We start from the raw sequence: 20,421 nt of genomic DNA, 5'->3' as shown, positions 1-20,421 counted from the left end.
TCTAAATGAACAAACCTGGAATTGAAAGAAATCCCAATGGTGTGACTTGCCTACTTCAGGGAAGGGGCATGCTTCTTTTTTTAAAAATAACTTTCAAAAAAACCTTTTTATTGTAACATTATACAACTCCAAATTCCCATTTTAACCACTTTCAACTATACAGTTTTGTGGTATTGATTATATTCACAGTATTGTGCTAAAGCCAGATTCCTCTAAGTTCTTGGCTATGTTAAGTACAAGAACTTAAGAATATGCTAGTTTAGTTAGGCCAGCAGTTTACTAAGAAAAATGGGAGAAGAGAATAGAAACGGATGAAAATAACAGATTACAGATACCCCGGTACAGGTGCAGGCTGCTCCAGACAGAGAGAGAGATTTGGTTTGTGAAGTTACTTTTTAAGCCATTAATTATTCTGTCCCTTGCTAATGTTTGGGGGAGGGGCCCCAGCTGTTTGCTGTTCTGATTGATCACCCCACCTATCAGTTCCCCAATGGTGAGGCCCCTTCAGGATATCCAGGGCTTTCCCTTGACCCTGGGCGAAATCTCCTTCCACCTGGAGTTCTCCTGGCCGGGTCCTTCCATAGCCTTCAGGTGGGGTCCTTCCCTCAGGGGGTTTCCAGACGGGGTTCCTTGCCGACGTGTTTCACAGCCCTTTTGTCCTGCCGGGTTTTAGACTCCTCTTCCCATTCTGTAAACGGGCCTGCCTCAGTGCTACCACTGATAGCGAGCAAAAGTGAGTTCTTTAAAGTCAATTCCTGAGACACCGGGGTTTCAAAGAGAGAAAGAGTTTATTTGGTTATACATGCAAAGGAGCACAGGAGGCCTCCTTGCCCAACTACCTCCCTGATTTGCAGAAATTCTTGTATTTTATAAGATCAGGATGCTTATAAGTAACTGGGGTAGAGTTTATACAGGTTCTTTCATTAATAAGCATTAAGGGGCTGAACCAGGATAGGGGCAGGTACTGACCAGGAGTGAGTTTCCAAGTTACAGCCATGTCAGTGATCAAGGCATCCTGGAGAGGCGGATACCCGAAAGCAGTCAGCTACCAGGCTTTTCATCTGGTTTTCAAACGGAGGAAGGTGGAGTGGTCACTCTTTCAATAGAAAAGTTCATATACAAGGGTAAGGTCTGTCTGGTGTAATCATTACAATGACAGGATTTTAGTCTGAAATGGCCACATACAAAAGATGAAGTCAGTCTAGCCAGTTTCAATACCTTCAAATATGAACACTATTGACTGATTAAAAGCATCTATATAATGTTTCAGTAATCATGATTATTTAATTCTTAACCTTGGGTCACACCATCACCAACGTCAATTATTCTTACTTTCTTATCACTCCAAACAGAAACTGCCCTCATTAAGCAATAGCTCCCTCTTCCCCTCACCCTGTTCCCAGCCCCCGATAGCCTGAATCCATGATTTGTGTCTATGAATTTGCTTCTTCTAGGTAGTTCATATAAGTGAGATAATGTACTATTTATCTTTTTCTGTTTGGCTCATTTCATTCTATGTGGTGTGTCAAGCCTCATCCATGTTGTAGCGTGTATCAGAGCTTCATTCCTTTTTATGGCTGCACATGCTCAATTTTCATTGTTTGCATTTAAATTGTATGGTCATATATGAGACGAGGACTGGGTCTCTAATCACGTCTTTGGGTGAAGCTGTCCAATCAGTGCATCAGATGACAGTGTAGGCCAGTGCTCAAGTCCCTGACTCCCCAGAAGGCCACCAGAGGGCAGCCACGAGGCTCCCAGCTGCGGATTTCTTTACTCTCCCTGGAGGTGCTGCCCCAGGCTCCTGCCTCACCCAGAACCCATCTAGAGAGTTCTTTCCTCTCTAACCCTGTAAGCAATGTTACCCCCACAGAGCTCGGGTTCCTAGAGGACGCACAGCCTGCTCACCCCTTCTGGATAAGTGTTTGCATTAGTTCTGCCTCGGAGAGAAAAATAACTTTATGGTGCAAGAGCCTTGAGAATGTGTGGGGGCTGCTGAAGGGCAGTACAGCAGCCAGCAGAGCTGAGGCAGGCTGGGGATGGCAGGAGATGGTTTAGAGAGGGAGGGGTGGGGGGCAACCCTCTTGCCCTCACCAGTGCATCCTTCCTCATTGCGTGCAGTGTCTGTCCCTGGAGAACTGTGAAATTCCATTCTCCCTCAGAGGTGACCCACCTGCCCCTGCCCACCACTGTCTAGGAACAGAAGTTGGCTCCTGCTCCAGTAACTGAGCACTGGAAACAGGGCTTTGGGGCCAGGTGTGCTGTCAGAGAAACCAGTGGGAGTCTGGGCCAAGAGTATGGGTCTCCTCTGAAAGCTCTTCTTTCTCTATGTTCTTTTTTGGGGGAGATTTTCTTTCTTCTATTTTCTTGGTAATTTTTCATTTTGGAAAATTCCAACCTCTTCTTTTCTAGACTAAGGCAAAAGGATGCTGTGCAAAAAGAGTGGAGGGTATGTGTGAGGTGGTGAGAGGTTCTGGGGATAGAGCAAAGTGCCAGAGAGGTGTGTGTATGTAAACGTGTGTGAGGGAGAGGGCGAAAATGTACGTGAGTGTGTATGTATGTATGTAGACCAGGGCTGTTTACCTCTTCGTGGTAAAGGACCCATTTTTCTTTTTTGGTTTCTAGTCTGTTGTGAACCTATATTTTTGCAGAATACAATAAAAGTAAACTAAGAGAAAAAGAAAATTTAGGAAGACATACAAAATACAAGCCCTAATTTTTTATGATTGTATTAAATGAATATAAAATTACCCTGTCTGATTGGTAAAAAAGTTTCCAAATTCTAGTTTTTAGTTTTTCTACTTATCTTGCCATGAACAAGTAAAACCAATTTGCAGACTGGCACGGGGTGGTGGACCTTGGTTGAGTAGCACTGGTGGAAGGGCAGGGAGGGGGAATGGTATGAGAACTCAGCAAGGAGGGGTCTATGGGAACGATTGGAAGGGCTGTTCCCTTCCGGGTCCCCATCATCAAGTGTCTGCCTTCCTGAACTGCCTTGCCCAGGTTTTGACTCTGTACAGGGTCGTGATTAATCTACAGAGGCAGTGGCAGGCCCTGGGTTCTGCTGGTGCATCCCTACTGCTCAGTGGAGCCCTGCACCTATGGCCTGCCTGGTTTCAGCCCTCCCAGCAGGGTCTCTGTGATTGTTGGCAAAGGGAAGGGAACCTAGTTTATTTTGGACATGGACTAGTGAAGTAGGTAGTAAGACAGGGAATTAATAGACAGATGTGGAACCTGGCAGAGAGTCCACGAGGACATCAGTAACCCCCAAGATGTCTGCTGGAAGACCCCCACCCCCAGGGTTCTGCTACCCAGAACAAAACTTCTTCTGGGAGCAAGGAAAATGCCCAGATGTTCCCTAGGGACTTTATCATTGGGTCCTCACTAGAGGACTGATGGGTGGGGTAATCAATCAAAGCAGCAAAGAGCTGGAAGCCCTCCCCTGCCATTAGCAAAGGGGTGGAATAATTAACAGTTTATAAAGCAAACTGGGGGCCTGAGCATGCTCTTGCCCTGCTGTCTTGTCTCTGGACCCGTTCCTGCCCTCTGTGTGTTGCTCTCACAAGTTTTCCTCTGCCACATGGCCACGCAAGTAAACCTGTGGATTTATAATCTATAATGGGGGATTTTAAACTGTATATCAGCCCTCCTTATCCCTTTTCAGCTCCTTCCTCTCTACCTGGGACCCCTGCTCTGTTATTTTCTCCCATGTCTCTTCCCTCCCTACCTGAATAAATTACTGGCTTAACTCACCCGCCGTGCTCTTGAAATTCATTTCTGCAGCATAGCCAAGAACCTAGACAAAATCCAGTAACACTAAGACTGGCAGGAGGAGGATGAAGAAGGGGAAACAATATCAGGGGTGATAGAAAAGGGACTGGGATGAAGGGAGAGAAGGAAGAGAAGGGAACAGAAATGACAAAAAAAAGCTAGCTAGCTCTCTGGTGCAGGATCTCTGTACTGGTGTCATTCTCATCCACTGTCATCATCCAGAGCACAGGACTACAGGCAAGTAAGCACCCAAAGGTGAGCGGATGGATGTCCTTCCCTGAAGTGTGTATCTCATAGGTGGACCAGAGCTTCTAAAACTTTAAAGTGCATACAAATCACGTGGAAATAGTACTGAAATGTAATTTCTGACTCAGCAGTTCTGGAGTTGGGGCAGAGTCTGCATTTCTAATAGCATCCCAGGTGATGTCACCGCTCCTGGTCCAGGGACACATCTTTTTTAACAAGAAACTTTATTTTTAGAGAAGTTTTAGATTTACCCCCCCTCCCCCCACATACACACACAACACCAACATGTTTTAGGGATGACATTTTAGAGGAGTGGGATCCTAGATATTTGCAGCTCCAGGGCTCAGGAGCATCTAGATAACATAGATCTTCTCCTTCATTGGGTCTAGTGCAGTCCAGCCTCGGCAACTCTGACCTCAGGCTCTGTGACTCCAGGTCAGGGGCCTATGAAACTGGAGCCGGGGCCTTACTGGAGCAAGTATAACAAACCCTTTATTACTGCAGTCAGGAATCAAGGAGGATGGATTCCTGGAAGGAACCAAATCAAACTCTCAGGCTCTGGAAGTGATTGATATTGATGAACAGTGTGAAACAAATGGCTATACCTCTACTAACAAAAATATGTTCTACAGCAGGGGTTCTTAAGCTTTTTTGTCCCATCGACCCCTCTGACATTCAGGTGAAATGAATGCTACTGCAATTAATTTATTGCATACTTTCATAAGTGGAGGAAATGCTAGATTTGAGTTAGAGGTCAGAAAAAATACATTGATTCTTTCAGCTCAAGCTCACAGGCCCCCCGAAATCTTTCTATGAACCTGGTCTATGGACCCCTGGTTAAAAACTCCTGTTCTACAACCATGTATCATTTTTTAAAATTATTTTTTAACTTTCTATATTGAAATACTTTCAGATTCTCAAAAAATTTGCCAAAACAGCACAGAGTTCCAATATACGCATCACCAAGCTTCCCTTAGTGTTAACATATTATATAACCATAATAAAATGATCAAAACTAAGACATTACTTTTCTTTTTAAGCAAGAAAAGCTGCACAATTTTTGTGTTCTTCTGTTGAATGCAAATCTACCCATCTGAGAAATCAACAGTTATAAAACACCATCCACCCTAAGCAGTTTTGTAATTCGATGTAATTATTTATTCAATTTGGCAAAAAAAAAAAAAAGAGAGAGGAAGTACTGTAGGATCACTGAAATAGTCATAAACTAATGAGATTTCTAGTTAACAAGGTGTTTGAAAGCCGAGCTTCTATTTTAGGAACAGAATATAATGTAATAACTGTCTGAACACAGAAATACCAATAAAGTATTGACACAGTGGCCATTTCTAAAATAGATATAAGGAATGTCAAGTGACTCGCGACCTGAATTCCCCTGGAGGATGTTCAGGAGCAAATGAGTTTCCTCCTCTGCTCAGAATTCTATTATTCTCTATGACAAGTGCTCAGTTATCCAAGGTATCCAGTGATTGGGATCCTGTTCTAAGGACCCAGGTAAAGGGTAACTGAGTTTCTTAACATACTCCACAAATGCGGACTTTGGGGAAGGCATCAGTTCCTTCTTTGCTAAACAGGAAGGGGCTTGAGCAGACAATGGGTTGCCCTTGAAGGCAGACGTCCCTGGGCCTGAAAGGCTCTGGCTCCAGTGTCCGATATACCCTGGGCCAGGCCCTTTCCCTGCTGATCTTGTTGGTGCTGAACCTCTGAGATGCCCTTCAGCCCCATGGTCACTCATGGGCCGCTGCAATGGCTCCAAAATTGAAAATGCAGTAGAGGAGCTGCTCCAGGTCCAGCCCTCCACAGAGCTGAAGCTCTTTCCTTTCAGAGTCATGCCAAGTACATTTAAAGGGACAGAGAGGCTATAAGACAGGCGCATATATACACGTATGGAACAGGAACGTCAACTCTTCCACTGGTGTGGAAACTTCTGTGGCTTCCATGTCCAGGGTTATTGTTTGAGCCTATGTTTGTGTGTGTGTGTGTGTGTGTGTATTGTATCTTCTTATAAAATTGCCTGGTCTTCTGCTAAGAGGGGTCCTCGCTCTCTGGTGCTCCTCCAGTTTCCTCAAGATTCCATCCAGGACAAGGGGCTTAGGGGCTCCCTCATTGCTGGGCTCAGGAACCGGAGGACCCATAGAAGGGCTTGGGGACACCATTGGCTTCCTGGGAACACAGGAGGCCAGGGAAGGGTGTGTGGGCTGGGTGGGTGAAGGAGCATTACTAGGAGGGGATGTCCTCACAGTCACCAAGGAGAATTTTGTGGATCCTGCTTCTTATATTCGGGCTCTTGGCGGTAAATTCCTGGAGCTGTGTCTCACCTCAGCATAGACGGTAGAAATGTCCTGTGGGAGACTCAGATCAGGATGAGGGAGGGGATGTAAAACAGAGGGTGGGAAAGGAGCAGGGGACCCAACTCACCTTCTTTCCAGAGGTTGATTCAGACATGGCTGTGGGGAAAGAAGCACTCAGTTTAGAGCATTTGCTTTCATCAGCACATCTTCCCACCTCCTCCTGGCTGTCTGTTTTCCTCTAGAGACATGGACACAGCCCAGCATCCTTTTGTTTCCCAGGATGCGTCATCCTCATTCTGGAAACAGATTGGCCTGGGAGTCAGGAGACTTGGGTTCTAGCCTCACTTGGAACACAAACCTGCTGTATAAACTTGGACCAATCATTAGCCTCTGAATCTCTACATCCTCAGCCAAAATGAAAAACTACCTCTCAAGGATTGCTTAGAAACAAGGGAGACAAAAGGATAAAAGTGTAAAGAGATTTTAAAAATAGTTCCTACTATATTCAACACCTACTTTATGCTAGGCAATCTTTCAGGCTTAAGGATTGCATATATCTAATCTTGCATCAGTCCTGTAGAGTAGGAAGTATTGATTCCTTCTCATATGGCAAAGAGAAAACCAAAGCTCAAAAAGGTTAATATTTCCCTCCAGTCACCAGTCACTTCCTTAAGAAATGGAACTGAAGGAAAATATTTAATCTTTGCAAACTGTGAAGCATTCCTCCCAGTGATAAAATTCCACATCCCCTTCCATATGCATCTTGGAATATAATGACCTCTCTTTACATTGGTCTTCATATCCCTTTAATAAAACATCACAGAAAGACTGCTTAGAGCAGGGTTGAGATGGAAGCAAATTCACGCCCATCACCTCAAATCACGTCTTCCTCTTTGATGCCCTTTTAGGATTAAAACGGTTTTATTCCTTATTTTGTCAATAAAAACCATACATCTTGAGATTGGTTCCCTTTTCTCTCTTTCTTATGTTAAGTCCTCATTATAATTCTTCTTAGGAGGGAAATGAGTCCACACTTGCTTTCCCAACTGCCCCCTGGCAGTGCTTTGAGCAGTAGCCTGTCAGGTCCTGGGGAGACCACTCTTGAGTTTAAGAGACCCTCTGGTTGTTCACTTCCCCCAGGGCCCTTTATGGGAAGGAGAAGAAGCCCTAGATTGATTCAAACCCATTTTACAGACCAGGAACCTAAATCTCAGAGCAGGCGAGACATTTGAAAAAATAACTACCTGTGTTTTTTTTTGCTTTTTTTTTTTTTTACATTTTTTTAAAATTCATTTTTAAAAAAATATTATATTAAAAAAATATGAAGTTCCATTCAACCCCACTGAACACTTATTATATACCAATCTTTAGGGTTTGCTTCTAGAACCCAGGTTTTATTCCTGACAACTTAACAATAGTTTTGCAAAGTAGCTATTATCCCCACTTTATAGATTTGGCTCAGAGAGGTTAAATAATTTGTCAGTTCAAAGAGTGAGTTCATTGAGTCAGGTTTTGAACTCAGTTCTGACTCAGCAATCCAAAATCTTTCCATGATTCCATATCACCCCTTTCTGGTAACACAGCAAAACTGTCCCCTGTCCCTGCCATTCCGACTCTGATAGTTGTGACTGAAGCTTACAGTCTTCTTGGCTCCTTCTCATAGCCAAGGATGTCTTGTTGCCTTAGATTCTGAACTCTGGGGCAAAGGTAAGTGGCACCATTCTTTTCTCTCTTTCCTTTGTTCCCCCACAGTACTCAATACGTGACAAAAAAACTTCCCTGTAGTTATGATGGTAATGGTGGTTTTGGAGATAATGAGGATGGTGCTTATGGTTGTCATAGTGATGTTTGTAGTGATGGTGGTAGTAAAAGAGATGTGGTGGAGGTGTGGCCAATGTGGTGATGGTGGTGAATGTGGTGGTACTGGTGATGGTGGTGGTGAATGTGATGGTATTGGTGATGGTAGTGGTGAATGTGGTGGTACTGGTGATGGTGGTGGTGGTAGTGTTGAGTGTGATGGTGGTGGTGAATGTGGTGGTATTGGTGATGGTGGTCGTATTGGTGATGGTAGTGGTAGTTTTGATTGTGATGGTTGTGGTGAATGTGGTAGTATTGGTGATGGTTGTGGTAAATGTGGTGTTACCGGTGATGGTGGTGGTGAATGCAGTGGTATTGATGATGGTGGTGATAGTTTTGAGTGTGATGGTGGTGTTGATGGTAGCTGTGGTGGTGGTAACGGTGGTGGTTTGGCAGTGCTATCTTCAACATTGGCCCAGAAATTCCCTTTGATATTATCAAAGATGTCAAGTTTGGCCCATGATCACTCACCTTTTCTCTTCTTCGGAGCTGTATACACCACAGAGTAGGTAACACCATCTTTCTCATTCTGGTGATGTTCTGGAAGAAGGAATGAGGCTTAAATAGAACCCACCTCACTCTCCCCCTTCAAGGTTTTTGGTCCTCCTAAAGATACTTAAGGAGGGAAGCCAATCAGAGGCTCTGTCATGGTGATAACAGCTTCCCCAAGCCTGACACTACTTAAACTGGAGGTTGGCAAACTTTTTCTGTAAAGGACCAGATAGTAAATATTTTAGGCTTTGCAGGCCATATAGTCTTTGTTGCAATTATTCAGTGCTGCAGTTGCAGTGTGAAAGCAGCCATAGTCAATATGGAAACAAGTGTGGCTGTATTTCAAGAAAACTTTGTTTACAAAAACAGGTGGTGGGCTGGATTTGGCCTATGGGCTATTGTTTGCCAACCCTTGGTCTAAACTCTTCCTTCTCTCCTGGCTCCCTCTTTGCTCTCCCACTACTAGCTCCACATTATTTGTTTCTCAAGCTCTCCCCAAAAGCCACCCATTTCCCTTCCCTGAATGAGTCTGACTGCCTAGAGTCAGGACTAAGAGGTCTTCCTCTTCCTCTGCTTTAGAGGCCCTTCTCCATTTGACGGAGAAATCATGGTCCCATGGGAAAGACTTTCCCATTGGTATACAATTGGCACTACACTCTACCTGGATTCTGGGGTGAACAGAGCTCTGGATGATACAAAGGTACAAGTCACTGAGCATTCACCAGAGAGGTGGGCAGTTTGTGGGGACAGAGAGGCTGGGAGAAAGAATAGCTAGCAGAGGCTGTTGAAAGTCTGAGCACTGGTTTGTTTACAAAGCTTCATTCACAGGTATGGGCATAGTTAATTTTTATGAGATATTTCCTTTAAAAAATATCCCAGAGGGTGGGTGGCTCACAAACTGGGAGGAAGCAGTGTCAAAAAGGATGGGTCACACCCTTGCCTGGAAAGGGTGTAGACTCATCAGTCAGGGTGCTTTCAGGAGGAAAAACTAATAATTGTTGATATGTGCCAAAAGCTGGGCCAGAAAATTTATACGCAATGTCTACTTCATGTAAAATACTTAATCCAGTGATTGACACATAGTTGGATTTCAAAAAAAGCCTCCCTCCTTAATTCTTTGGTGTCTGATATTTTTTACAATAGTCTTGCAAAAGTTGATACTATTATCTCTATTTTATAAATAAACTAAGTGAGGCTCAGGGAAAGGACTTCCCCAAGGTCACACAGTAAAGGGTGGAGATAAAATTTTCATCCAGGGTTGTTTGACTTTTTTTTTTTCAAAAGCACTGCCTCTGTGATAGCAGGTACTTCCAGAACTTTAAACATTAGTGTCAGTGATAGGAATTGGGTCACATGTGGTTTTTAGAGCACCTGGTTCATGTCTGGAACCTGGAACATTAACTCTATCAGAAAGAAAACCTCAGAATCACCTGGTAGGATCTGTGAAAATGGCTCCTCCCAGGAGGGCAATTATGGAACTCAGAAAGGCTTTGATTATTAAGAATTTCCTAACACTCATTTGTCAAGGCTCCCTGAATTCAATGGAATTCTGTTCTATGGGAGGTGTCACAATAAGTCTGAAAAATGAACACTTGTAAGCAAACAAACAGTACTTATACATGTAGATGAGTGCTACTTAGAAGTAGACCCCTTACAGGATCATCTCCTTTTTTGAGGGACACATATTTTGTTTTGAAAATTGCCTTCAGAAGTACGGTATGTTGCGTATCTTTGTCGGTGGCATGTTTTTGTTTGTTGAGGAATAGATGTACTCTCTGGGTAATGACTGAGTCAGAGCTGTGGATGGAGAGGAAAGCTGTTGATATGAATGCTTTTCTCATGTGTCTGTGGAATAGGGTCTGAAGATGGATTTCCCAGAGACTCTTGAGAAGATTTGTGCTCCTGAGATTCTGAGGTACCAGGACTGTCACTGGGAGTCCTATTTGTGTGAAAGACAGGTTCCTTAATAAAACTGAGCTCAGCTCTCAAAGGTGGAGGTAGAACCTCCATGTGGAGAGGGATGCTCTTTGGTCCCTGTGAGAGCCGTTTTCCTCTTAGAGACCTCTTACCAGCTCTTGGCTCAGGCTGGGGAGGGAGGGGTCCAGCTGTGTTACTCTGCCTCTCATGCTCTGATTCAGAGGTGAATGAAGAGAAAAACACCTGTGTTATGAGGCCAGTCGAATGAGGGCTGCAGGGTTGGTAGAACTCACAGGTCTTCAGCTCATGGTCCCCTACTCCATCTACCTCCCCATCTAACTCTGGCCCTGACTCTATCTTTCTTCTACCATACAGTTACACCTCAAAGCTAGCCTGCATGGAATCCAAACTCAAGACTAGAGGGAAGGGGGAATAAGAAGTTGGGTGAACTAAGACTGCTAACTGAAGAAAGGGAGAGAACGTTTAAAGCTGGTCCAAGCCCTGACTAGGGTACCTGGTAAGGCAGGGGACTTGATCTAGGGTTGGAGAGAGACCCTTCCAGGCACCCTCGCTGATGGTCAGGAAGGAAAGTTTTTCCTGGCAGGCTTTCTTCACCAGCAGGCTGGTCCAGCTCCTGGGAAACTCATCACAAATTCATCGACTTGAATAAGTGAATCTAACTTTGGAAGTCTAAGAGAGCAATCACTTTTGCCCTAGACAAGTAGAAAAGAAGAATTTCCTCTAGGGAGGAAGTGAGAGGGAAGTAGGTTACTTTCAAGTCCTAGGGAAAAAACTGGCACCAAATAGCTTTGGCACTGGTAGCCAATCCCTTGAATGTGGCCTTAGGCAAACAAGGGTTACAGTTGGAATAAACATGTTGTCACCAAGGTGACTGCTTGAATTTGTTTAGATATGCAAATACTGGTCTATTAAAGAAACAACAGACTCACTACATTATAGGGTTACTATGGATATCCAAGAGATAGTCTTAAGTTTAGGTTCAAGTTTTTGTTAAAATATTCACATATTAATGCCTAATTATTGTAATCAAGATAGGAAGGAGAATCTGGAATAAAAAAATCAATAGCTCATTTAAAATGCTATTTGTCTGGTTGTTTTCACCTCCTTCTCTCTAAGGAACTCTCCACATCTGAATTTTTAACCAAACTTTTCTTTTCAATGATGCTGATTAGAGTTGCTACAGAATAGACAGTAGGAGAAAGGGCAGCTGGGGAGAGGGTATCCACTGGGGTGATTTGCTTACACTAGAATGAGAATTTACTGAGCACCCACTGTGTGCCAATGTAATATATTAGGTGTTAAGTATATCTTATCTCATTACCTTAAACCCTCACAATACTCTGAAGAGGGAAATAATTAGTGAGTCTTAGAATGAACTGGCTCAAGGTCATAGAACTAATAAATAGCAGAGTTGGGACTTGAAAGTGGAGTTGTCTGGCACCTAGGCTATTGCTCAGTTGGCCCTCCATGTTTCCTTTCTTGTCAGTTAACATTTATTGAACATCCACATAGGGTACAACATTGTACAAGATGAGTGCGTATAAACACCTGCACACACGTGCAATGTGGTTCTCTTTTCTTCTTTCTCCTTTACTAGGGAGACCAAAACTTTGCTGAGTTTAATGAGAGAGACTGTTGCAACAGGCCTTGGTTTTTTTTCACAATCATATTCACAGCCACAGGCTGTCTTTCGAATGGGAAGGTCACTGACACGCATCACGTGTGACTCTAAGAATTCTTCTGTTTGTGCCTCTTCATGCCTGGGTTGCAGTAGTGTGAGTGTATCTCTGGGTGACTGTGAGCATGTGAGATGGTGTCTCAATGAGTGTATGATGGTGTCTGTATGCACTGGAAGAGGTAAGCATCTCTTCCTGTGCCTCGTTGTGTGGTGCATGAAGAGAAGTCCTTCTTGCACTCAACACAACAAGAAAAGAAGGTGGCTGATCCTTTTGGGCTTCACAAAGTGCAGGTCGTGATTGGGATAGGGAATTGGCAGGAAAGTCAAAAGGAGTTTCTCACCTGATCTTCTCCAGGGTCTGAAATAACCCAGAAGAGCAGCAGCAATGATCATCAAGCCAAGCAGGCTCAGAGGCAACCCCGGAACCAGCCATTTGGGGTGGCTGGGGGTGGACAAGACCTGAGGACCTGGGGAACAGGGGTGATCATGAGCACTGAGGATGAAACTCAGAAAAGCATCAGAGACAGGTTCAAGCAAAGGCAGAATGACTCTGTGGGGGGAACTGACTGGGCTGGAGGAGGCTTGCAAATGTGAACGAAGGATGGCCCAAGTATGCTGGCATGAATGGGAAATACTCCGATGACCATGGAACCCCATGACCCTCCCCATCCTCTGTGGACCTCAGAGTTTCCCTGGCAGGTTTCACAGGGTGGATGCTCCAGGCAGGGACCCTGATCAGGCAGTGTAGTACCTACAGAGGCCTCAGCTTTGTGCTGGGTGAGGAGGCACATACAGAGAGGAGTGAGATCTGACACCTGCTTTCCCCTGGCTTGCTGGGGCTGAGAGCATGGTTGAGGGACAAGGCATACCATCCATGGAGAGCTTCTTGGGCTCGCTCCTCTCTCTGGAGACACTGTTCTCAGCCTCACAGGAGTAGTTCCCGGCATCCTGCTCTGATGTCACTGGGAAGAGGAGGGAGGTGGCTCCACCCTGTGGAGCTGAGCAGTTGCCCAGGATCTTCTCATTGAGATAGAACTGGTACAGGATCGGAGGGGAGCCTCTCTGGGCCTCACAGAGGAGCTCCACTGTGCCCCCTGCAGCAGGACCGGCGGCACCATGTCGGATGGTGAGCAGAGGACGGGACACAGGCTCTGGGGCTGCACAAATGGGTTGGGAGGGTCAGCTGGAGGGCCAGGCCCTGGGGTGGGGATTCTACTCCCTCCTCCCTTAAGGATCCCTCTTCTACCCGCTATGTGACCCATTTCCTGAGGCCCAGACCCCTGGGGGAAATGTCTCCCCTCCTTCACCCACTCACCCTGCACCCTGATCTCCAGCCCAGGGCTCTGTTTCTGGACTTGGCCATTGTCAGTGGATGCCTCACACCAGTAAAGCCCAGAGTCTTCCTCCTTAACTCTTGAGATCTGGAGCTCTGGGTGGAGACCCCTGTGCTTCAAGATGCGGCCATCCTTGTGGAAGGAGAAGCGGAGCCGGGAGGCCGACCTCTGGGGGTGCAGCTCCGTCTGACATCTCAGCAACACCAGGTTCCCCTCATGGAGCTTGGGGGAGGGGACAGCTCTCAGCACAGGAGGTGGGAACAGCTCTGGGGAGAGGCAGGCCCTGGGCTCAGATGAGCAAGTCCCTGGAGGCTGAAGACTGAGCTTCTGCACATCCCAGGCCACCACCCAGGCCCCAAACAGGAGACGTGTCCACCCCCAGGGCCTGTCCTACTGCCCTCGCCCACTGGCTCTGAACTGACTCCCACACAGCCTGACCCCCTCTGGAATCCTAGAAAGTCCAAGCCCAAGGGCCTTAGAGATCATCTAGTCCCGAGGGGGATGCCTGTCCCAGGGCCCCAGGGGGGTCAGTGGCAGGGCTGGTGCAGAACCCTCCCACCGTCTGGCTTCTCCCCACCTTCCCCTGCTCCTGACAGACTCTGTTTGGCCCAGCATCAAAAGCAGTGAGAAAGAGGGTCCTTCCTCTAGAGACCACGTCCCTGAGCAGCACCTGCTCCCCACACCCAGACCCACCTGGTGACTTACCCTGGACTTGAACCTTGACAGTCCCTGAGGTTTGTGTGCCCTGTTGTGAGACATGTGTCACCTGCCCACTGCAGCTGTACAAGCCACTGCTTTTCACCGTTGCTGCCCCCCTCCACAGAAGGTAGCTGGCCTTGGAGAAATGAAGGACTTCTCCGTCTTTGTAGAACTTCACCTGGGACAAGGCTGCATTCTTACTCTTCTGGCATCGCAGAGTCAGGGTGTCTCCTTCAAATACAGGGTTTGGCTGGACTTCAAGATGCAGCCAGACTGTGAGACACAGGAACAAGGGTCAACCCTGGTCCTGGAGGTCCCATCCATCCACTTTCTCCCTTCTGACCCCAGACCAAAGCCTCCCCTTGGATGGAGGCTCATGGATTGCACCTCCACAGCTGTCCCTGGTTAGTGGCCCTGGTCCTTTGTGCCAGCCCAGGGCCAGGGACCTGCTTTCCTTTACCCCCCTCTTTCTTCCCCTTCTTCCCTTCTCCTCTTCCCTTGTTACCTGTACTCTTCTTTCCTCCTAACCTTCCTTCTCCCTATGCCTTCTCTCTGGTCCTCTTCCTTCCCATCCTCCTTGTCTCCTTTTTTTTTTCTTCAAACAAACCAATTTTATTGATACATATTAATGGAGCACAAATCCATCCAAAGGGTGCAGTCAGTATTATTTGGTGTAATCAGATAGTTGTGAATTCATCACTTCAATCTTTCATAGAGTATTTTCTTTAGTCCCTTTTCCTCCTTTATATTGGACTTTCCTCCACCATCCTTGCTGAGTTGAGCTCAAGTTGGGCTCCTTCCATCCATTATCCTCATTCCTCCTGACCCAATTCCCACCCCCTAGATTGGCTTCTTATCCACCATTGCCCCAGTGTGACTCTGCAGCCTCCACATCTGCCTATAGCTGGGTGCACTTCTTCTGTCTTCCTTGCCAGGGCTCCCCGTGGCCCAGCCTCTGTCTTCCCCATCAACAGGGAGTTTCATCTCCCTTCACAGTCATGGTGGGGGGAACATGTACTCTCTGTCCTCACTCTCCAAATGCATTCCCTTCTCTGATGTGGATAGGATGAGAACTCCTAGGGACTCCAGCATCATCTGCAAGGCAACTCCAGATGGGCTTGTCCCCAGGCCATACCTTTTTGACAAGCCAGACACCACCAGTCCCAGACACTTCAGGAGACAGGACTGACAGCCTGAGAACATGATGAATCATCCAATAGGGGACTTTGAGGTGAGTCCCAGCATATCCCTGTTCTGTGCACAAAGAATATAACCGTCCTCTACCTGGATTTCCCTGGATCCTTAGGACCCACTTCCTTACTCTGGAAGCAATGATAGTCACAGATTCACTGAATGCTGGACCTGGCTCCCACATGTGCTCTTTCCAGCAGGGCTACCTGTTGGACATGTCTTTGGAGGTCGAGGAGTTTATAGGTCAGACTTTTTTCCTGATTAACAAAGCTCCATGGAGGTCCATGGGACAGAGCAGGTATAGCTAAAGAAAAGGAGGCTGGTTGGCAAAGGCGCCTGCTGAACATAAAAGGAGGGGCGGGAGGGGCAGGAGGGGTGGGAAGGGAAGAATACAGGAGACCCAGAGCCACACTGAGAGGCGAAGACAGAGGCCAAAGAAACTTTCAAGGGGATAGGACAGAGGATGGGACTTGAGTCATCCTAGGACAACCTAAGCTTTTGACCAGTGGCATACTGGGTTTCTCCTCTTCCTGGGCACTGGCCAACCCTCCTGAGGAAGAGCCCAGTCTGGGGTGGCTCTGCATATGTTGCTGGGGACCCAATGATCCTGCCCTATCGTTATCCACTAGGTTTTAGACCAAAGGCTCACTGGAAGAGTGAAGCAGCATTATTAAGACTCACCATGATTTCCACCACAGGGAACTGCAAGAGAACAAAGTGATAGGAATAGTTTAGGTAACAGAAAGAACTTTCTGACAAGGAAGCCTGTTGCCTCAGCAACAGGTGTTTAGATGTATTCAATCACCCAACCACCCAACCACTCAACATTTATGGTGGATCCACTGCTTGGAATCCTCAGCCTCATTTAAGTTCAGATCTTGCCACCTCAGAAGGCTTTCCCTGGTGCACAATTCAAAGTATTCTCCCAAGTCACTATCACAACACTGTGTTATTGTTGCAGCACTTACTCTTTGAAATTATCTTACTCTTTAAGTTGCCTGCTTGTTATCACCTGTCTCCCTCTGCTACAATGTAAATTTCATGAGAGCAGGACCCTGGCTGCCATATTCCCTATTCCAAAGACCTGTGGTCAATAAGCATCTGTTGAATAAATATATGAATGCTTGAGTGCATGAATGCCTTTTTGTGGCCAGTCCTGCAGAGTGGGGAGCAAAAAAGTGAAAGACATTGTGGTGGTTTGAAGCTCTATGTATCACAGGAAAACATATCTTTAATCTAATCCATTCCTGTGGGTGTGAATCCATTTTAAGGATGACCTTTTGATTAGGCTACTTCAGTAAAGGTACAGTCCACCTCAGTCAGGATGGGTATTAATCCTATTGGAGTCATTCATAAACAGAGTGAAATTCAGACACAGAGGGAGAAAACCAGAGGAAGCAAGAGGCTAGCCATCAGTAGAATCTGGAAGAGAAGGGAGAGACCAGGAGACACTTCCATGTGCCTTGCCATGTGACAGAGGAACCAAGAATCACCATCAGCCAGCTCCAGAATGCCACAGTCTTTAGAAAGAAAACATTGCCTTGATGATGCCTTGATTTGGACTTTTTCCCAGCCTCAAACCATGAGTGAATACATTCCCATTGTTTAATCTGGTCCTTTTCATGGTATTTGCCTGACCAGCCTATGAAACTAAAACAGACATAGAACTAGACTCTTGCCCTAATGTGCCTAAGGGTATTCCACTCCCCTCCCCCCAAATAACCCAAATAACAAAGGCAGAACTCAATTCCTATGGCCCAAGCTGTTCACAGAGGTCTGGGGACTAGAGTCTGCGAGTGAACAGACTGAGGGGCTGAGGTTTTCCTGGAGGAGTCTTTATTAAAGGAGGCAGGACATGGACAGGCAGTATGGATCAATGAAAGCCCTACAAACAAGTCAGATGCATCTCCCCCATGATTGCACCTTGGACACACTGCATTAATTCTTTTCAGTAAACAAATGTGTGAGAATCGGTAGCTTGAGAAAAGAAGCCAAGGCACAAAATGATGAAAGATTATGTTGGACAGGTATGAAGAACCTAAGGGATAGAAAACCCTAAATTGAGGGTCACAGTCAGATATGAAGCACTGGGGACTTGGGTCAAGATGTGACACCATGAGTGTAGGTAGGACTGAAAACAGTCAACCCTGCCAATTCTCATGTAGTTACTGGTATGTCATTGCTTACACGTTGCCCTAGGTGCTGAGAATGCTAGAATGGCCTTGGGAGGGGTATGTGAAAACCCTCTGTTCAACCATATACTGTCATCCTTGCTGTCTACACTACCTTGGAAACGGAGCCTTTTCAGCTTAATTCTCTACTCATCTCGGGGTCAACACAGTCATAGGTTCTCATACATGTGCAGAACTGTAAGAGTCTCTTTTGTACCACCCCCTTTACCCCTGCCCCACCTTTTCCTAAGGACTTGGAGTAATGGAAAAATGTGGGTTTGGGGACCAGATGGCCTGGCCTAGACTCATGAATCTACCACTCTCCATGTGACCTTGGACAAACTGTTTTTATTCAAAGGCCCTCAGATTCCTTGGTCCATCTATAAAACAGGCACGATGAAGGGAGTCATTTTTTTCCTTACAGGGTAGATATGAAGATTATATTGCCCCACTCACTGGAAAAGTGGTTACTACCATAACTGAAACCAGAAAGAGCACCTGACCTCAGAGTGACTGAGAACTTACTCTGCAGTTAGCCCTTCCCCAGCTCCCCACCTGAAGATGATCTTGTACCTACAAAGAGCTGAACAAACAAGATTGAAGCTACTGAAGCTTACACTAGGAGAGAGGCATCCAGAGACCGTAAAGCCACTTCAAATGAGCTGTCCCCAAATCCTGATGACCCACTGCCCAGCCCAGGGTACTCCAAAGCCCCAGCACTGTGACTGCAGAACAACTGTCTGTAATCAAACAGCAGCTAATTGGGAACATAGAGAGTGGGGAATATCTGGCTCACAGCAGTTCTTGTAAAAAGGACCTAGGGATCTAATTTTGCCATACACTGAGTGTAAGCCAACAGTGTGATGAGACAGCCAAGAGCTACTGTCAACCCAAGTTACCTAAAAGAGCCCAGGGCAGAGGAGGCTGAAGTCTTCACTAGTCAGGCCCCTACAGGAGGGAGATGAAGGTCCAGTTCCCTGCACCCTGACAACGTGCAACAAGACAAAGCAGACCAGGATGCTGGACAAAATCTAGAAGTCATTTTGTGTTCGAGTTGCTGAGGAATTGGAAGCCATTTATCTGGGAAAAATGTGGCAGAATGGGGATATGATAGGGATTTCTGAATATGTGGTGGGCTAAGCCTCAAAGAGGGGAGAGCCTTATTCTCAGTTACTTTTAGGGAAGAAATGGGGCAAATGAATGGAAATTACAGGGATCACTGGGGCTGATTTCAGCTCAACATGAAGTATCTCACAATTGAGCGCTTCCATGTTGGGAAAGGCTGCTTTGTCAAGCTGTAATGACCATGTTGCTAAGAGGTGAGGCAGAGGCCTCATGATGCTCAGCATAGATGCTGTGGGTGCATGTGAGGGGCTGGGTCCAGCATTGGTGTGAAGTTGGCTCATTTCCTAACTTTACATCTTTTGTGTACAGCCATGTACCAGCCTGTTTAATGGCTCTCTTAGCCTCTAGGATCCCTGATAGCCAGTAAGAGCAACAGCCGCCAGTCATTGTGTGAACATGCCCTACCAGGCAATTTAAATGAATTATTATTTTCCAGTTTTATCAGATTAGACTCTACCTTCATCCAGACTAGAAACCAAATGAGTAAAGCATGGGGTTTGACATCAAAGGGAGTTGGGTTTGCACCTTGGGTTTGCTCTTGTAGCAGGGCTATTCTGGGCGAGTTTCTTCACCACTTGAACCTCATTTTTCTTAACTGTTCAGTGGTGATACAAACACCTGTCTCCTAAGGCTCGGAAGATTAGAAGAGATCATGTCCACACTACAAAATAGGCATTGGATGATTTTTTCTTTTTTCTTTTTTTCCATGTTTCTGTGTCCATATCTGAGAGAAAATAGCTCTGCTCATAAGGTAACTCTTTCCTTAACATCCAGTTCTGAGGTCTGCATCTTTGATTGATTTTCTGGGGTGCCTGAGCTTCAAGTTTGATCTCATCTTGCCTGGATTGTCCATCACACTGTCCACCAGTGAGCCAGTCACTGACTCTATTCTTCCTCTTTTCCTTTGCTCTCTCCTAGTCAGATCCTGGTTTCCAGGCTGGGAAACTCTTGGATTTTATTTAGCATAGGGAAACCTCTTATAGGATAGGGCAGTTTGCCCTTGGGAACCCTTCATTTGGAGTATTTCCGAGCAGTAGGCCATCTTGTCCCTGCTCTGAGTGTGAACTTTAGACCTTCTCACCTGTCCAAATGCTTTTGCTAGGCCATGCAAAGTAGTACAGTGCTGTTGCAAATTCCCACAAACTCTGTCCAAGAAGAGGTCATAATTATTTAGGAAGTTTGCTTGTCTGGCTCAATGGAAGCAAACAAGAAAATAAGCAAAGTACTGGAGCCATGTTTAAAATGAAAAGCAGGTCAGGTCAGAAACTAAAGGAAAGTGTTATCTATGCACAAACTTGTTCCTTTCAAGTGTAGCAAGGTGATACTGGCTGAGACTGATTTGGGTCTGGATGAGCTCAGTGAATCCCCCTCCCTCTGCAATCCTCTATCCTTAGACCAGCACCTTCAGTCATCTATATGAGTGACTGGACTGGGGAGAAGTGGGTCAGAGAAGAGAAAGACATCCATTAGAGAAAATAATTTGAGTCCCCAAAGCAAGTCCTAAGGACCAGGTGGACTTGTCTCCCCCAATAGAAAGGGGAATTAGGCAGAAGAGGGTCAATTTCATGACGGCTTTGGATATATCAAATCTTCTTGACCAGGTAAGAACT

General features: G+C 45.9%; 1 protein-coding gene across 2 annotated transcripts in view; it reads right to left on the bottom strand.

Moving 5' to 3' along the window:
* LOC105745887 (Fc receptor-like protein 6) overlaps positions 1 to 20,421 on the bottom strand; it is a 304,798-nt gene that overhangs the window by 90,415 nt on the left and 193,962 nt on the right. Inside the window, exons 5-12 of one of the 2 annotated variants that reach the window (XM_071207498.1) lie at positions 16,197 to 16,217; positions 14,331 to 14,597; positions 13,607 to 13,891; positions 13,161 to 13,442; positions 12,633 to 12,758; positions 8,655 to 8,723; positions 6,454 to 6,482; positions 5,161 to 6,377 (exon numbers count right to left, since the gene is read on the bottom strand). The exons of the other annotated variant lie outside the window; for it this stretch is intronic. Of the exons in view, the coding sequence (XP_071063599.1) occupies positions 6,309 to 6,377; positions 6,454 to 6,482; positions 8,655 to 8,723; positions 12,633 to 12,758; positions 13,161 to 13,442; positions 13,607 to 13,891; positions 14,331 to 14,597; positions 16,197 to 16,217 (1,148 nt within the window). The 3' untranslated portion in view covers positions 5,161 to 6,308. Of the gene's footprint in view, positions 1 to 5,160; positions 6,378 to 6,453; positions 6,483 to 8,654; positions 8,724 to 12,632; positions 12,759 to 13,160; positions 13,443 to 13,606; positions 13,892 to 14,330; positions 14,598 to 16,196; positions 16,218 to 20,421 lie in introns of those variants that run through there. 2 annotated transcript variants of the gene reach the window in all.

This window comes from Dasypus novemcinctus, chromosome 13, assembly GCF_030445035.2.
Source record: "Dasypus novemcinctus isolate mDasNov1 chromosome 13, mDasNov1.1.hap2, whole genome shotgun sequence".
Classification (NCBI taxonomy): Eukaryota; Metazoa; Chordata; class Mammalia; order Cingulata; family Dasypodidae; genus Dasypus; species Dasypus novemcinctus.
The sequence above is the reverse complement of the archived record's forward strand: the minus strand, read 5'-3'. Positions and strand labels throughout refer to the sequence as shown.